Source organism: Propithecus coquereli, unplaced genomic scaffold (genome assembly GCF_000956105.1).
Source record: "Propithecus coquereli isolate 6110/MARCELLA unplaced genomic scaffold, Pcoq_1.0 Scaffold232, whole genome shotgun sequence".
NCBI classification, from domain to species: Eukaryota; Metazoa; Chordata; class Mammalia; order Primates; family Indriidae; genus Propithecus; species Propithecus coquereli.
The window spans coordinates 3915429-3932818 of NW_012147864.1; the positions used below are offsets into that span (position 1 = coordinate 3915429).

Sequence of the window (17390 nt, forward strand, 5' to 3'; positions counted from 1 at the left end):
GGAGCTGAGCCGGCCACACACCCCCAGCCGGGTCACCCCAGCAGGTCGCTGCCCACCTGTGCCTGCCACCCCACCCCCGCCTGGGAAGTAGGTGGCGCCCAGCCCCGCACCTGTGTCCCTCACCTGAGTCAAGCCGCCAACACCCGCTTCTCTCCCGAAGGGGGCGTACGCGCTCCGCTCACCACCCTTGCCTGCAGGAAAGGAAGGAAGGTCACTCAGGGTTGACCCCAAGGAGCACCCTGAGGAGCTGCTGGGGTCAGCCCAGCACTGGGCACAGGACTGCATACAGCAGGCACTCAGTGCATAAGACAGAGAACAGGGCCTGTCTCCCTGGCCATCAGTAAAGGGGCTCCCAGATGGTCTTGGGCTGACTCAAAACGCAGAACACCCCACAACCAACATGTCCCCTGCCCGGGATCTGGGGCCACCAAGGTCAGGGTGTCCTCTGCCCTTCATGAGCCTCAGTTTCTTCCGCTGAAGGTTGTGAGCTGATGCCCGGAGGTGTCGGGCTCACACGAGGTATCTGTCCGTCCCCGTGGCCTGTGTACACGGCGTCTGTCAGGCTCAGCGCCAGGCCCCGGGGCTCCCCGAGCTTCCACAACACAGGCTGCTGCCAGCGGGAGTTCAGGAAGGAGCACGCGGCCCCAGCGCCAACAACAAACACCTCCCCCCCAGTAGTGGGACGATTCCCACTATTCAGTGACAAGGGGCAGTCGGGGCCTGAGAGAGCCCCCGGCGAGGACACCTGGGTCCAGCCTCGCCTGAAGCAGGTTCCCCGGACTGCTCAGTCCCGGAGCCATTTAAATCCCCTTTTGGCTTAAACTGGGCGCCGAACTTGGCTGGAGGAGTCGGGATGCTCAACTGACTAATTTGAGTTATTTTCAAACTAGGAAAAAAAAATCTCCTGGTTTCTTTGTTTTAAAAGTACGACTTCAACTAGACTCCGGGAAATGCTCCCAGAGTCTGGTGTTTCTTCCCTCCTGTGTTATCACAGCGACCTCGAGGGGACGGGCCATGCTCACAGTCCCCCTGGCCACACCCCACAGCAGTGGCTATTAGCCCCGTCCCACATCCCACGGGTGAGAAAACAAAGGATCTGCAGGTGCCTGAGCCATGGGGAGGCTGAGGCCACTCCTACCTCCCGCCTGCCTGCCCTGTCCCCAGCCGAGCCTGGGCGTGGGGGTCCAGGGGGGACACAGCTGCACTCTGGCGCTGCTGGACAAGCGGCCGTGGGAACCGCGCGAGTCAGCCCCGGGGCCAGCAGGAGTGAGAGGAAGAGGTCGTGAGGAAGGAACAGCCAGATGGGAACCCAGTGTCCAGCAGGTGCAGGGGCCACCCCAGACTACAGGGCGGGGCTGGGCCTCACCTTCCCCACCTGGGAAATGGGCACGAAACTCAGATGTGCCCGCCCCTCACCCCACAAGCAATGCGCTTCATACCCAGGCCACCAACCTACTGTGCGCCAAATCCCAGCATGGGCAAAGTGACACATGACCCCCCCACAGGGCCTCAGCCAGGGGCTGCCCCCTCAGGGTCCAGCATGAAGGCCGAGGTCCCCAAAGTCCTCCAGCCTCAGTTTCCCCACAGGCCAATAATGCTTTGGGCCATACAGTTCACAAACGAGCAGAGCACCTGAACCCAGTCACACCTCGAAGGCACCCGCAGCAGACGCCCCAAGCACACTGCGCGCTGTTTTCTCATAAACTCGAATACAAACACTGCCAGCTATCCCCACCGCCCAGACCCTGGAGCCGCGCAGGGAACCTGTGTCACAGGGTCGCTGAGGGTCAGGACAATCGCCGTGTTTAGCAGGCAAGGCACCACAGGGGAGCTGCCCCGGGCCCCTCTCCAGGGGGTGAGCCCCAGAGACACCAGCCCTTCCCGCTGCCCCAGCCTCCGAGCCCCCAGGCACCGGACTCCCGCGGGAGGGGGACACAAATGTGGGAGGGGTTCGGGGGTCACCCGGCAGGAGGGGACGACCGCTCAGGCCAACCACAGGCTCCAGACAGGTCACTTCTCTCGGAGCCTTGTTTGCCGTGCAGGACTAGCGGGGGCGGTGACGACGCACACCGATGGCACCGTGTGCATAGCATGGCCTGGTGAGCTGCACGCGTCCTCACCGCCTCCTATGGGGACGGTTCTGGGGGGAAACTGAGGCTCCAGAGGGGAGTCAACAGTGGAGCAGAACTCGATCCCAGGCCCATCTGAGTCTTGATTTTCTCAGTTACAATTGACGAGGGCCACGGAAGGGTGCAGGTGGGCCCTGACCCCTCGAGTCTCCGGGGCTCCTAAATCCACCTCCCCATAGTCACCTGGAGCTCCACAGCAGCCCCAGGCAGGCAGTGGGCCCGGAACCACCTTTCTGTCCCCAAATTTCAGGAAGGGAAACTGAGTCACAGAGTGCCATGCCAGGGAACCAAGGCTGTGTCCACCTGCTCCCTGGGGATGGGCAGAGGCTTCGGCCGCCAGAGACCTCTGGGAGAACGTCCGGGAGGTGCCACTGACCTGCATGCGCTGACCGTGCCTGGAGGCCCATCGCAGGCGCACCTGTGCGTGGCAGAGGGACGTGGGGGGCAGGATGTGCGGCACCACGCCGGCACTCACCTCCAAGCCCAGGTCCCAGGAATGTGGACGAAGAGAGGCTGCCGTGGGACTCGCTAAAGTGGGCACCTTCGCTGTAGGTCTAGAAGAGACAGGGGATGAGGGGTACTGGGGGCTCCGGGGCCTCGGGCCAAGCCCTCTGTGACAGCTGCTTCCAAGGGCCGGGCTCAGGACTCAAACCCACGACTCTGAGTCCAGCCCCTGTGAAGCCGACTGGCATCTGATTTCCTCCTCCTCTCGGCCTTAGTTTCCCTACGTGCTCCCACCCCAGGAAAAGGACACCCAGGTACTGGGGCCCCGCAGGGCCTCCTTACCCGGCTGGGGTCAAAGGAGGAACTGTTCTGGTCACTGGTGCCCCAGGAGCCAGGGCTGGGCCGGTCCTCGAGACCTGCAGGGTAGGAAGGAGAAAGTTCAGTGTCATCCTTGTCCCTGTCTGGCTCTGACACCAGCTTTGGGTCCCACTGCCTAGGGGGAAGCCTCACCAGACACAGGGAGCTCTGGGAGCGCCTTCCCACCCAGCCTACACGACACCGTAGTCAGCAGCAAATGCCCTGGATGCCTTGGGATTCAGGGTGCCTGCAGGTCCGTAAGTTCAAAGAACCCTTCCACCTGTTGTCTCTGCTGGCAAACTCCTACCCATCTGCCAAAGCCCCAGCCATCATGCCCGTTCTGGGCAGAGCCCTCACACTCACACTAAGCCTCCTCCTCCCAGACTCAGGTCCCTGCCTCTGACCCAGTCCCAACCCCATGAGGCTGATGTGTCTCCACCTCAGGTGCAGGCTCTTCTGACCCTTTGAGCTCTGAGGAAGCTGGAGTCTCCCTCTTCCTACTGCTGCCAATGCAGGAGGCAGAGCCATCCCTTTGTTGGTTGTTGGAAGAGCAGCAGCAGCTGCCAGGAACCATCCACTAATCACAAGGTTGGTGGCCCAGCGAGGGAGAAGCGAATCCCTGTCACACAGAAGCAGGGCTGGTCGGGGTGGTGGGAAGGCCTATGGCAGGGCAGGAGTTAACCAGCTTGGGGACCAGGACCTTGGTCCCGAGGGCGGGGCGGGGCAGGGTGGGGCCCTTATCTCCTGGAACAAGTTTCACTCAGGGCACCCGCCCAGGACTCCAGAATCTTCTGCTCCGGGAAGTGCCTGCTTGGAGACCCTTCCCAGGGCTGGGGACTATGTCCCCCTTCATGGGGGCCACGAGCCACTCCTGTGCCTCAGTTTCCCTCCTCCATATATGGGGCTACAAACTGGACTTTGCTGGACTGACGTATCCATGCCCAAGTCTTGAGACTGAGCGCCAGGCCAGGGAGCCCCTGCCCTGACGCCTGTGCTGGGCACCAGCTTGGGCCACCACCACAGCCAGGCTGGACACACCAGGTGGCCACCCGCCCCACCCTGGCTCCCTCGCCCCGCCCCTGCTCATCCACACCAGAAACTTCTTCCAAATTGCGTTGTTCTATTTTGGTGCCTTTGTGTTAATCATTCCCCCCAGAGAATTGGTGTTTAATTGCTGTCTAATCTGCATAATTATGCATATTAATCTCTGTCTGATGAATATTCATACCACTCATTTAGACTTTGTTTTCTAATCAAAAATTTCCGACAGGATTACAGGGTGGGATGGGGGGTTGGGGTGCTGCCTTGGTGGATGGGGGTGCCGGGCAGGGGGCTCTCATAGTCTCCAGGAAGCCACTTGGCATTTGTCACTGGGTTGGGGTGTCTGCACCCCAAGATCCTGGACGCTCACTTGGGCCCAGGGGTAGGGGGCTGGGTGCATGAGCTCGGGCACAGCGCCAGTACCTGCTGGGCCTCCGTTTCCCTCAACAGGCACCTGCCTACTGTCCGCTCCCCGTCAGCCACAGCCCCCACCTCAGGCAAGGGCGTCCCTGCATTGGGCAACCCCACCCCGGCGGGTACCTGCAACCCACCCGCAGGTGCCAGGTTCCTGGAGTGAGCAAGGGGAGGCCCCATGCCAGCCAGGGTGTCTGGCAAGGACGCACACCCGGCCTCACAGCCCTCGGCCCCCACAAGCCCCCGACAGAGGTGACAGCCCCGCTCTGCCCCTTCAGGAAACCCCTCTTGCCCAGCCCTCGGCCTCCCCATTTCCAGCGACAACAAAAATAAGGACAACTCCCCCCCACGTTAATACAGTTATTAAAATCCCCCACCGATTAATTATGCATTTTAATAACCCAGTCATGAATATTCATAACACGTTCCTTGCTCGTGTTGCAATTAAAACGTGCTAATAGAATAAGACGTAGCTGTTGGAGTATAATTTTTTTATGATTCCTTTTTTTTTTTTTTTTTAATGTTAGAGGCGAAGTCCTCACAAGCAGTGCCCGGGAAGGATGCTGCCTGCTCTGGGACCGCCCAGCCACCGAGGGGCCCGAAAGTGGACGTGCAGAGAGTGCTGGGGAGGGGGAACAGCCACCCCTCGGGGCTTCAGCTCCAACTCCAGACGACCGGGTGGCAGAGCCACCCACCTGCCCAGGTTGCTGCAAGGATGACAATGAACACTGTGCTCAATGAACCCTCACCATCCCTGGCCTCCTGGGCCGCTCATCCGTGACTGTGGCCCATTTGCGAATGAGGGAGCAGGTTCCACAGGCACTAAGTACTGGGCAGGACCCAGCGGCCCATGGACAAGTCCAGCCCCCTGCTTGTTTCTGTAAATAAAGTTTTATTGGCACACGGTCACGCCCCGTCTGTTCCCACACTATCCACGGCAGCCTCGGCAGAACCGAGTGGCGGTGAGAGTGACCGTCTGGCTGGCACAGTCAACGACAGTCACAACACGGCCCTTTACAGTGAGGGTGGGCTGACCGCTACGCTCCTAGGAAGACCGGCGTAGAAACTGCCAGAGCCCGAGCCCCAGAGTTCAGGACCTGGGAGTGGGTCCCAGAGCCTGACAGGAAAACCCTGGTGGATGCCGGCCCTATCCCAAGCCCCTGGGCACAACACCAGGGGTGTGGCTTTGGATCCGCCCGGGGACGTCATCATGCAGCCCCAGCTCTGCGATGCACCTCCACCTGGGGGCTCAGGCCAGAGTCCCGGGAACCATGCCCCTCCTACGCCGTACCCCAGGTGGCCTCACCAGTCAGAACCCCAGCTCTAGTCCCCGCAGCTACACCTGGCACGGGAGCTTTTAGAAGCTAAACTTAGCTGTTGTCCCTCCCTCCAATGCCTCCCATCGCCCTCAGAATAAAGACCAAACTCCTCCCTGACCTCGGCCCTCTCTGGTCCTCCCAACACAGCCCTGCCTGGGTCTGCCCCTTCCCCGCCCCAGCCCGGGCCCACCACAAACACTTGCCTCCCACTTCTTTATTTTGCTCATAAATGACTGTGTCTCCAACGGAACTAACTATCCACCATGACCAAAAAGTTCTCCAGCCGCGCCGTCCAACAAGCAACTTCTGATTCTGTGCGGCTGTGACGAGCGGAACGCAGACAGCCGTCTGCGGCTGGTGGCTGCTGTACTGGACGATGCAGCCCCCAAAGGTAAAGACTAAACTACTGGTGACAATAACCACAACCGCCACCAACCGCGATCGCACCTAACAAAATAAAACAGCGACGCCTTAACAACAAGCGCCCAGGCGGCACTCGCTCACAGTCTGCGCCACTCAGACCCGCGTGGGGCCACCCCCAGCACGTGTGGTTGAGGCAACCCCCGAGCACACCAGCTCTCTCTCCTTTCTTCCTCCTCCTAATTAAAATCTTGAAGGAACCGACCTGCCCCGCTGCCCCGTGGCCCGTGATGCTTCTCTGACCCACTTCTAGTCACCTGGGGGCTCGCGAGGGGCAAGAGCAGACGCTGGTTTCGGGAGGGGGCAGCTTTCAATATTGAGAAAAGCCCAAACCGAGGGAGGGGCTGCAGGGAGGGAGCATGTGCCCTCTGCCCAGACTCACTAACTTTTGCCCCTTTCATCTTTCTGCTTTGCTTTTCTGGTCTGCAGAATGTGGAACCTTATCGAGACTCCCAGGGCAGGCAGCGGCCGCAGGGTCCGGCTAAGACGCTCCCAGGGTCCTGCAGAGGATTGGACGTGGGGAAGAAAGTGTCACCGGAGTGGCTCGGAGCCCCTCCTTGCGGGGGCTGCAGGCATCCTGGGAAACCCTCCTACGTCCGCTCCTGGCATCGGGGTTGCAGGAGAGGGGGCCCTGCGGCCCACCCCTGGCGGGCAGAGAAAGTGAGTGGAGCCCCCGGACTGGCAGGATGCACCCCGAGGCGGAGCAGCCGCGAGGCTGTGCAGGCAACACGGCAGCCTCCTCCAGCAGAAAGTGGGGGCTCCTCTGAACCCAACCTCTCCTCAGACCCCAGAGGGGCAGCCCCAAGCCCTGAGGGCTTCCCCGCTGAGCAGAGACCGCCCTGAGAGTGAGGGTCCAACAAATACGTAAATAATCATTCACAGAGAAATAGGCGCCCTTCCGCTGCAAATTTCACATCGGTGACCAGGGTGACAAGAGAGACTCCCCCACCTGCCCCTGTAGGTGTCTAGGGGTACCCAGCCAGCAGCCAAGAATGCCCCCAAAACCTGCGACCTCTCTGCAAGCAACAGACACATGAGGAAAACACACACAACAGGAAGGGTGGATGAAGTCTGGGGCTTAGAGAATGATTTATCCCAGGACACAGAAGACTATGAAGGCAGCAACCACCAGGTGTCGAGGAAATTACAGAGCACGTGGGGTCTATGGAAGGACCACGCTGTTCTGGGCGCATCATTTCACATCATCAAATCCTTGCCATGGCCACGACTATCCCCATTTAACAGACAAGGAAACTGAGGAATAAAAGAGAAGTTGTTTGCCCGGGGCCTCACAGTAAGCCGCAGAGTCACCATCGTAACGATACAAACATTTCCCAGCAAGACACAAATAATATACAATCCACAAATGGAGAGACACAATGTTTTTTAAAAGTGGCGATTTACTGACACCAAACACCAGGGCGGAAGAAACAGAGCAGCTCACTCCTCCCCGTCCCTTCGAAAGGGGGAGATGCGATTTCACTTCTGAAGCAGAAAGAGTGAGAAACGAAGAGTTTTCGCCCGTTATTCACAACTAGGAAAACAATCGCCAGTAGAACCATAAACCTTCTAAGAACGATTCAAGGAGATGCACCAAACAGAAGCTATCACGGGCATGAAGACGCGAAACGGAAAACAAGAGTATGCAGGGAAGGCTGAGAGGTAAAATAGACCCTGACTCGATTTATTTAAATCTAAAGACACGGCGCCTGCAACAGACAGTTCCGGAACAAGCAACCCGGGTGGACCACAACCAGGTACACAAGGACATGCCACGCCACGCGCACAAAAGCAGAGGTTGCAACAGGCACATACGGTGTGAACCCAGGGACGAGCTCTCGCCTTGCCGTGGAGACGCCCGACCCATGACATGTCCCGCTGTCTGCAGCCTCCACGCGCCCAATAACCCGGCATCCGAATACGCGGAAACAGACGCCAGCAAACACAACAGTGGGGGAACAGCCCTGCTCATCGTCCTCGACATTTAACAGATTAAACATCTAAACACGAAGCAGCTACAGGCTAAAGACCCCACAGCCCCATGTCAAACTATCCCCCAAGTACTCAGGAAGGACCCCGCTGCGCAAGTGGCCCGTCCGCCAGCCAGAGCAGGACAGACGTGGCTTCCAAATAGCAGCCACTGTTGAAGCCACATCTGATTTCTGACACTGGAGGCCAAGAAATCAAGAAACGAACACTCCACCCCCAATTTGGAACTCAGAAATCATCTTTTTAAAAAAAATCAAGTATCAGGCCAGGCGTGGTGGCTCACGCCTACAATCCCAGCTCTTCGGGAGGCCAAGCCAGGAGGATCGCTTGAGGCCAGGAGGTCGAGACCAGCCTGAGCAAAAGAGAGACCCCGTCTCTACTAAAAACATAAAAATTAGCCAGGTGTGGTGGTGGCACCTGTAGTCCCAGCTACTTGGGAGGCTGAGGCAGGAGGATCACTTGAGCCCAGGAGTTGGAAGCCACAGTGAGCTATGACGACACCACTGCACTCCAGCCTGGGCGATAGAGCGAGACCCTGTCCATTAATAAAAAAAATTATCAAATACCTAATGTAACGAAAATACGTATTATTGGCAGTGGCGGGATAAGACTAACGTGGTCCTCTGATAAAAATTTATAATTCTCAACACTCTGGCTACTGAACAAGAGAGAACAGAAGTAAACAAGCAAAGATTTTGATTCAAAAGTCGGAAGAAAAAAAACTTTAAAAAAAGGAGAAATTAAGATAAAAGAGAAAAGCAGTCAATTGATAAATATTGATCCACCAATGAAGCAAATTCCTTGGAAGAACAATCAATAAAGTACATAAAGCCCAGGCAGCTGAATCAAGGACAGAGAAACAAAGAGGAAGAAACATAAGTAAACGTCGGCAGAGACAGACTGCAGCTTCTCGTGAGCAAACAAACGACAGGTGACTCCACACGTTCTTAAAGAACAGAACCTCGACGCACTTTAATACGTGGCTGATTTTTTCCCCTAAGAAAATGTTAAAACGGACAAGAGGCGTGGACCAGATCTCCACACACAGGGACGTAAGGACACCCCCAGAAAAAGCGTCAGATGGAGTCACTTGCTGCTCCCACTAGGAGGCTGCTCCCGAGAAGGGAGAGTCGACCTGCTCAGGTTCGGAAATGCAGCCTCTGACGGCACCGCTCTGGAACACAGGCAATCACAAGTGAACGACGCTGCCGGCAGAGCTGATTCAGCAGCTAAAACAGGATGCCCGAAATTCAAGGGGTCTCTAATACGAGAAACTGTTAACAAGAAACATCACTGGCTGGGCGCGGTGGCTCAGACCTGTGGTCCCAGCTACTCGGGAGGCTGAGGCAGGAGGATCACTCGAGCCCAGGAGTTGGAGGCTGCAGTGAGCTATGATGACATCACTGCACTCCAGCCTAGGTGACACAGTGAGACTCTGTCTCAAAAATAAAAACCAATTTAAAAAATAAAAACTTCTAAGGGCTAAAACAAAACTTAAATAAATGGAGCAAGATGCCAGGTTCTTATGATGCGAAAACTGTAAAGACTAATGTATCTATGAATTTAACGTAATGTCAAAATACGAAGTTTTTTTGGGTGGGGCATGCAGACATAATTATTCAAAAGATCATGAAGAAATATCAGCATGTCTGAAAACCTGGGGGCAAAAACATGAGAAATGAACAAGCAGGACTATAAAAACACCAGAGCTTCTGTGACTAAAACTGAATAGTACTGAGATGGTGACAGGGAGATAAAAAGATGAGGAAAAAAATTCACGGGTAACTGGCAACTTAGGAAATACTAAGAGACAGTTCAAACCACCTAAAGAGGTTTCCTTGAGTTTACTGTGTTGTTGGATAAGTTCTAAATTTAAATGCTTAATCCATTTCTTTTCACTCTACCTGCTCTAATAAGTGAGAAAGTTGAAGACTACGATTCTTCCCCCAAACACAGCTTTGGCCGCACCTCATGGTTGCAGTGTTTACATTATTGCTGATTTGTGTCTATTCTACTATGGCTGTTTCTTAGAGATCTGTGCCTGAGGGTTTCCAAAAATGGGAGGCGGGGGGAGTGGTAGAAGAATTATTCCTGTTTTAAATGTCTTCCAATATAAATAAGCAAAGAATCGTGGTCTCCCATTAGTTTGTCTCTAATGCCTCTCTTAACACCAGTGTTTTTTAAAAAACACAGACCAGGTAGACACTTCCTCAGGCAACACTGCGGACAGCAATGCAACTCGGCCTCTCTGATTACGTTTCAATCTCACAAAGTTTCCTTTCAACATGAGTTTAAGAGAAGTAAGCTAATCTAAAGGAGCACTAAATAGGTGCTAGACCTGGCACACCAGGATGGGTCAGGTAGATAAAGTTGGCTGGAGAAACCCATTAGCATTTGGGACGTCCTGAGAGATGGCGGTGTTCCCCAAAAACCGACCAGGCCCGTGTGGAAGAAGGCTGTACCCCTCTGGGGCCTGGCAGAAGTCCAACAGCCCCGGGGATGCCCCGCCCTGCTGATAGACTGCCAGGCTCTGCGGTACCCAGGGTCCTCTGCGAGGTTGGGGTGACTGCAGTTCTGAGGTCCCCTGCACCATGAGGTCCGGGCAGGGCCGAGAGGACTCCACCAAGACATGCCCCACACCCCGCAGCTTACAGAACCCTCTCACACCCGCTGACTCCAGAGTTCTCTGAGGACAGGGCAGACGCCCATTGTGCAGATAAGGAAACTGAGGGTGACACAGCTTGTCTGGGGCCTGGAGCAAGACCAGGAAGCAAGGAGGGAGTGGTGTCTAAGCTCAGACCTTAGGGCTCCCGGTCCTATGCCGCCCCCGGGCTCAGGCTGGTGTTAGCTGCGGGAACTGAACCAGGGGACAGGGTGTCCCAGGCCAGACCAACCACACCACATCCCTCAAGGGCAGTAAATGCAGCATGAAGGGCCTCATGATTCCCCTGAAAACTCAGCCTGATGCATTTGGGGGCCTGAGGCTACCAGAACATCCATCTACAAATGTTTACAGGGCTCCTGCCAGAGCCAGCCTGGAGGGAAGGTTCTCTGAGCCAAGCCCACCGCCCCGGGTCTGGCTGCTTGGGGTCCGTGGGAGGGGAGGGAGAGCAAGGGAGGACAATGGATGAGGAAAGACACCCCCCTCCACCCCAGCCTCCCCGCCAAGCACTGCTGTAAGCTCAGGGCAGAGGTCTGGGGGGATGACGGGGGACTGCCACTGTGTCTGCACCACCTCCTCCAGGAAGCCTTCAGGCCCAACCCTCTGCCAAGGCAGTGAAGTGTCAGCACCTCCAGTTCCTAGGGGCTGCTTCCGGGGGGATGGCAGGCAGCCATGGGGATTTCCAGGCCTCCGGGAGTACTCTGGCCACCCTGCGGCCACTTCCTCAGGCTGAGGGGAAGGCTGGTGGGGCAGCAATGTGACGTCCCTCCCTTTGGGGGTAGGGGTGCCAACATGAAACACCCTGGCCAACCCTCGAAACCCCTCCTCCCCCAGGTGGAGCCCTCAGGTCACCCCCAGTGGGTTTCGGAGACAACTGCAAGACAGAACTGTCTGCCCCAATCCCAGAGTCGGGGATGGACACAGCCTAAGAGGCCCCAGTCCAGAGACACGCAGGAAGACATTCAAGTCCAAGCAGACAGTCAGAGGCACTGGAGACCCTAAAACAACCTTGAGGTGTGCCTGCCCTGGCCTCCCCTAGGGGCTCCTATGGACAGCCAGGGTGGGATTCCTGGAACATACGACAGACCAATCTCTGCCCATAACCCTCCATGGGTCCCTGCTGCCTTTGGAGCAGAGATAGGCGCCCCTCCGTGGCCCATGAGGACCGCAGCAACCTGCCCCATCCCCTCCTTGTCCTTACTTCACAGCCCTCTGACCACACCAGTCTCCTCACTATGCTTCCAACAGCTGGGCACCGCCTGGCCTCAGGGGCTCTGTACAAACTGAGCCTGCTGCCTGGCATACTCTTCCTCCCTCACCCTCACAGCTCCCTTCCTCATGCCCTCAGGTCTCTGCTCGAACACCCACTCCCCGGAGACCTCCCCTGCCCGGGCTGCAGCCTGGCCCTGCCACGTGCCATTTTTTTTTAGACAGGGTCTCACTCTGTTGCCTAGGCTGGAGTGCAGTGGCACAATCACAGCTCACTGCAGCCTCCAACTCCTGGGCTCAAGCCATCCTCCTGCCTCAGCCTCCCCACATAGCTGGGACTACAGGCACGAGCCACCACGCTTGGCTAATTTTTAAAATTTTTTACAGAAACAGGGTCTCATTGTGCTGTCCAGGCTGGTCTGGAACTCCTGGCCTCAAGTGATTCCTCCTGCCTCGGTCTCCCAGAGTGCTGGGATCACAGGCAAGAGCCACCGTACCCGGCTGCGCCTTCATTCAATTCTCAGCCCTCCTCCCTGCTGGCTCTCAACCCCCAACACCCCCCACCCACCCTTGGCATCGCTCAGGGTGACGGACTTGTCCGGGTCAGCCTGGGAATTCTCCGGTTTTAGTGCTCGAAGTCCCAGACCCCATGGAGCCCCCAGGGCCGCGTCAGTCCTGGGCACACCAGGAAGGTTGGTCACCCTAGTGCTGCGCCTTGTATACAGTAAGTACCTAATACACAACGGAGTGAAAACAGTCGGGGCAGCTAGACATCACGTGGGGCTTACAAGGTGGGCGGGATCTGGGGCTCCATGTCACACCTCGCCTGAGCCTCAGTCCCCCCTCGTGCACGGACTAGAGACACGGAGGTTTGAGCCCCCCATGTGCACATGGGCCGAGCCCCAGCCCTGGTCCTAAGGGCAAGGCCTCACCAGCCACCACCCTGAGGCCAGGGCCCAGACTCCAGACAGGGGTGGGGGGCCTGAAGGGACAGCACACTGTCCACTGGGCTCCATCTGCCAGGCCCGGTCAGGTCGTGCAAGGGACGGTAGCTGCACCTCGGGGCTCTCAGGCTCACTGCCCCCACCTGATCTGCTCTGCCCACCCCCATCCCCCGCACCCGACGCTTCATCCCCAACAGACCCCTACGTGTGATGGCCAGGAGCTGCGGTCCTACCTGAACCTCCAAACTGCGCGCCAGCCAGAGAGGTGGGCCGGCCCTTCCCGTTGGCCACAGGCAGCGGGAACATCTGCGGGGAGAGGAGGGAAAGGTGAGTGCGAACAGGTGGCAAACTGAGCCCCGCAATCCCAGGCTCCACAGTGGGGCACAGGGCTTGGGGACATTTGGGGACCAGCAGCCTAGCTCCACACAGGCATGTCCCGTCCCATTGGAGACCCAAAGACCCCGAGGCCTGTCGTGCCCCAAATCTGGGCGCATCGGGGGCCCCGACCCCCAGGGTGAGAAAAGGCCAGACAGTGGCTCCTACGCTCAGTGCCTGAATGTGCTACCGCTGCGGGCAACAACAGTATCCAGCAGAACTTAAGACTCTGCAATTCACGTGGTGTGTTTTCTACTGGGCATCGATACAACTTATTCCCTCCAGAATCGATACAAACTTGCCTGTACTTTTCAGCTTTACCAGACCCTGTGGGGCAGGCCCCCGGAAGCTGGGAACAGGGGTCAAGCGTCCCCCACCTGCAAGGCCCTGTCCTCACCACACCCTATGAGGGTAGGCATCAGCCTGCCTGGCAGAAAGAGAAACTGAGGCTCAAGGAGGCAGCAGGTTGAGGCAGGGGTGACACAGAGCAGCCCCGGGGCTGGCAGGAAGCTGGAGGGGCCAGGGAAGGGCACGCAGCAGTGATTCAGCCACAGCGATTCAGCCGTGTTCCCAGGCGCTAAGGTGTGAGGCCGCCTCCCTCCCAGCTCACCCATACCCAGGGCACTAAGTCCCTAAAGATTAAACAGCTTAGCAGCATTAACCGGAAAAAGCCAACATCAACTAACCCTTTTGCCACAGAAAAAAACAAAGCATGTCCCTGCCCTGCCCCAAGGGGCTGGGTTTAAAGATCCTGTCTGGGGCCCGAGTGAGTCAAGTGGCTGGAATCCGGGCCAGGGGCTTGCTGGACAGTCGCCCCAGCAGTCCCAGAGACCTCCCTGCCAGCTGGGGGGTGAAGGCAGGGTGTCTGGGGCCTTGCCCCACACCCCCAATCTACAAAAGGGGAAACTGAGTCCACATTCTCGTCTAGCCCAGGAGAACAAGCACAGGTTCGTAGGGAGAGGTGGTACCACCTGGAGATAGGTTCCAACCCAGGACCCACATCCTGTGTGTCACATGGGAACTGGCCCAACCTCCCCTCAGAAAGAGGGAACAGGGCCACTCTCCCACTTGGAAACTGAGGCCTGCTGTGGGGGAAGGGTGGCATGGCCAGGACCAGAACCAAACAGACCCCAGGCCTAGAGCTCAACCAAGCACATGGCGGTCGGAGGGCGAGGGGCGTGGGGTTGCTTCTGTTTCTGTTCAGTCTGTCCTAGGATGCCAGGAGCTAATGGTGACATGGTGCCTGCCACAAGGGGGCACCGGGCTGTGTCCTCGGGGGCTCTGGGGGCCTCGTGATCAGCCCAGACCAGGCCCCGCACCCCGTGGAGCCTCAGTTTTCTCATCTGTGAAATGGACTCAGGCCTCTGTGCAGCCTCAGGGCCAGCAAGACTGGTCACCACCAGCCAAGGTCTCAGGGCAGTTGATTTGTGTTTGCTCGTTTCAGGCCAAAAAGGAGTTGTTTCAAAGACACGAACTGACGCAGAGTCTCTGAGGAAGGTGGCACAGAGGCAGCTATGAAGACACAGAGGGACCTGGGCAGTGGTGGCAGCTCCCTCTGCGCCCATGACCACCCAGGCAAGCCCCCCTCATAACATCGAGGAGGGAGAAACGGGGCTCTGCACAAAGCCCAGGGGAAGATGTCTGGAGGGGCCAGCACCTCCCCTCGTCTCGGCCTCAGTTTCCTCATCTGTGAACTGGGCTAATGGCTCTGACCCAGGGCAGGGGAGACTTTCGCTTGGCAGCTCAGGGTTCTGAGTTCTGCAGGGCTGAATCTAGGCCCCCGCAAACCCCCAAAAGCTGGTCCGTTCCGGCCCAATAGTCTGTGACTTGTCAGTTTAACAAAAAAACAACCAAACCACCTCTGGTTACTCAGCCGGGGAGGCAAAAATAAAACGGAGCTTAAAAATACCGGTGTGGCCCTTCCGGAGCTGTGGTCCCTCCGTCCCGGGGGCTGTGTTTTTCCGCAGAGTGGCTGATGTTTCAGTTTGGGGACTTTTGTTTTTGACAGACCTCGGTGGCCTACGCTTCGTACCAGGGGCCGGTTGAATTCAGACTGAAAGTGGCTCCCCCGAAATGTTTCGAACCAAAATAGTGCTTAGCAGGGGTGGGGAGACAGCTTTAAAGGATCGTCCACAGCCAAGCCCGAAGAAGGAAACCGAGGTTCCTGGGTTTTTCAAACAGATACTGACTGGCCCCTTGACACCCACAATGGGTGGCCTCACTGCACAAATGGGCAAACTGAGGCCCCTGGGTCTCCAAGACGCCCACCAGCTCGCAGCACCCAAGGGGGCTCTGGTTTTCAGCCTCACCGAGCCTGAGCTGTGTGACCTCTGTGAGCCGGCGCCCTCTCTGCGTCTCCATCTGCCCAGCTGCAAAAGGGGCCATTCAGACACAGATCAAACCACCTGGGACATCTATGGATGTTCACGCGCTCCCCGCGGGGCCTAACTTCTCCCCAACAACCACCACGACAGTAATGACAGTGCTTCCTTCTGGCCAGGTGCCGTCCGCGGACGCCCACTCCTGGGACTCCCAACACAGTCTCCTCCTGCTTGGCCACACCCGGGCTCCTGGCAAGGTGACCGCTCCACACTGCCATCCCGCGTGACTGAGGAGTTGGTTTTATTATGGGTCCTCTGCCCACATGAGCCGGGGAGCCCTGTGCGGGCCAGGACGTGGCAGCCCCATTCCCAGCACATGGGTCCACTCAGCACTCCCTCTTTTTTGCTTCTGTGATGGACCAAATGACCCCGACTGGGCCCCATTCTAGAGATGGGAAGGTCAAAGCCACAGTTTGCTCACCCAGCTGAGGCCTCAGGGCTGAGCGCTTGAGGCCAAGCCCTAGCCCCCACATGGAGAAGCCAGACCCCAGGCAGTCCTTCCCTCTCTCTGGGCCTCAGTTTCTCCATCTGTAAAGTAGCGGGCTATCGCCATTATGTGACTGGGCAAAACTCCAATGCTGCACACACTGCCATGGGGACATCAGCCTGCCCAGCAGAGAGGACCCCAACTCCCCCAGCCCCTCCCAGAAAACCTCCCACCCAAACAGACCGAGGCTCCCTTGCTGGGAGTGTTTTCAGCAAACCCGGTCTTTCCCCTTAAAAGCCTGCCCATGGGTTCTGGGGGCGGAGGGTGTGTCCAGCAGGCGGACACAGGCCTGGGCCGGGCTGGGGGAGAAGCAGGGATCCGGGCTTACCATGCTGAAGTCCAGGAGGTCACTGAGTTCCTTGTCCGTGCCCACGGGCGCCATCCTCTGCGGCTGGCTCATCCTCCGGCAGCAACGGCAGGTGCTGGGGCCGGGGTGGGCACCTCGGGCCTAGAGACAGTCCTGCGCCGTGGACGCGGGGACAGAGAACAAGCAGGGGAGATAAGAGGGTGGAGCGACCATGGTCTACACGGACAGAGCGGAGTGGGGAAGCCTTTAAAAAGGCCCCTGGCTGGCCCCAAGGGTCTGGAGGACAGAGAAGCTAGAACTCCAGAGCTGGGGGCCCTGCAGACCCCTCCTCAGAGCCCACAGGGAGTTTGAAACCTGGGGAGAATCCAAATTCCCTCGAGCCCTTGGCGGCCACCGGGGAATCAAGTTGCAAGTTTTAAACTGGACGCCCAGTGGCGAGAACCTCCCCTGGCTCCACATCTCCCCTTTCCAGCCACTTCCAGGCTTCCCCACAGGCCCCACCCCAGGAAGGGGAGGGGTGGCACAGCCCCGCTCCAAGGGAAATTTGGTAGCCCCCCCCCAGCAGCTGTCACAGCACACTGAAGTCACCCCCAAATTCAAACTCAGAGAAATCCACCAGCCAGACAGCCTTGAAGCCCTCTCCTGGCTTTGCGACTCAGTGGGGGAGGGTGTCCTTCAGAGGGACACACGAAGCTTCCCTCCACCCCAAAAAAACTCAAACAAATTCAGAAAAGGGAAAAAAAAAAAAAAAAAAACCACCCTAGATTGTTTTACTGTCACAATGTATCCGGGAATTATTTTTAAGTAACTTCGAAAACATCCCTTGCCTCTGCCCCTGGGGGAAGGGAGTCCCAAGACCAGGGTCCCCGCACGGTCCTGCTCCGTTCTAGGATGGGGGGATCTACCTGCCAG

At 57.7% G+C, this 17390-nt stretch overlaps 1 protein-coding gene across 7 annotated transcripts in view; it reads right to left on the reverse strand.

Moving 5' to 3' along the window:
• TCF3 (transcription factor 3) overlaps window positions 1-16597 on the reverse strand; it is a 29230-nt gene extending 12633 nt beyond the window's left edge. For all 7 annotated transcript variants that reach the window (XR_001137542.1, XM_012645446.1, XM_012645444.1 and 4 more), the window contains exons 1-5: window positions 16500-16597; window positions 13162-13234; window positions 2916-2989; window positions 2605-2683; window positions 124-191 (exon numbers count right to left, since the gene is read on the reverse strand). Coding sequence is in view for 6 of the 7 variants with exons in the window: in XM_012645446.1 (XP_012500900.1) it covers window positions 124-191; window positions 2605-2683; window positions 2916-2989; window positions 13162-13234; window positions 16500-16571 (366 nt within the window). In the remaining variant the exon portion in view is untranslated. The remainder of the gene's footprint in view (window positions 1-123; window positions 192-2604; window positions 2684-2915; window positions 2990-13161; window positions 13235-16499) is intronic.
• Between the last annotated feature and the right edge of the window lie 793 nt (window positions 16598-17390).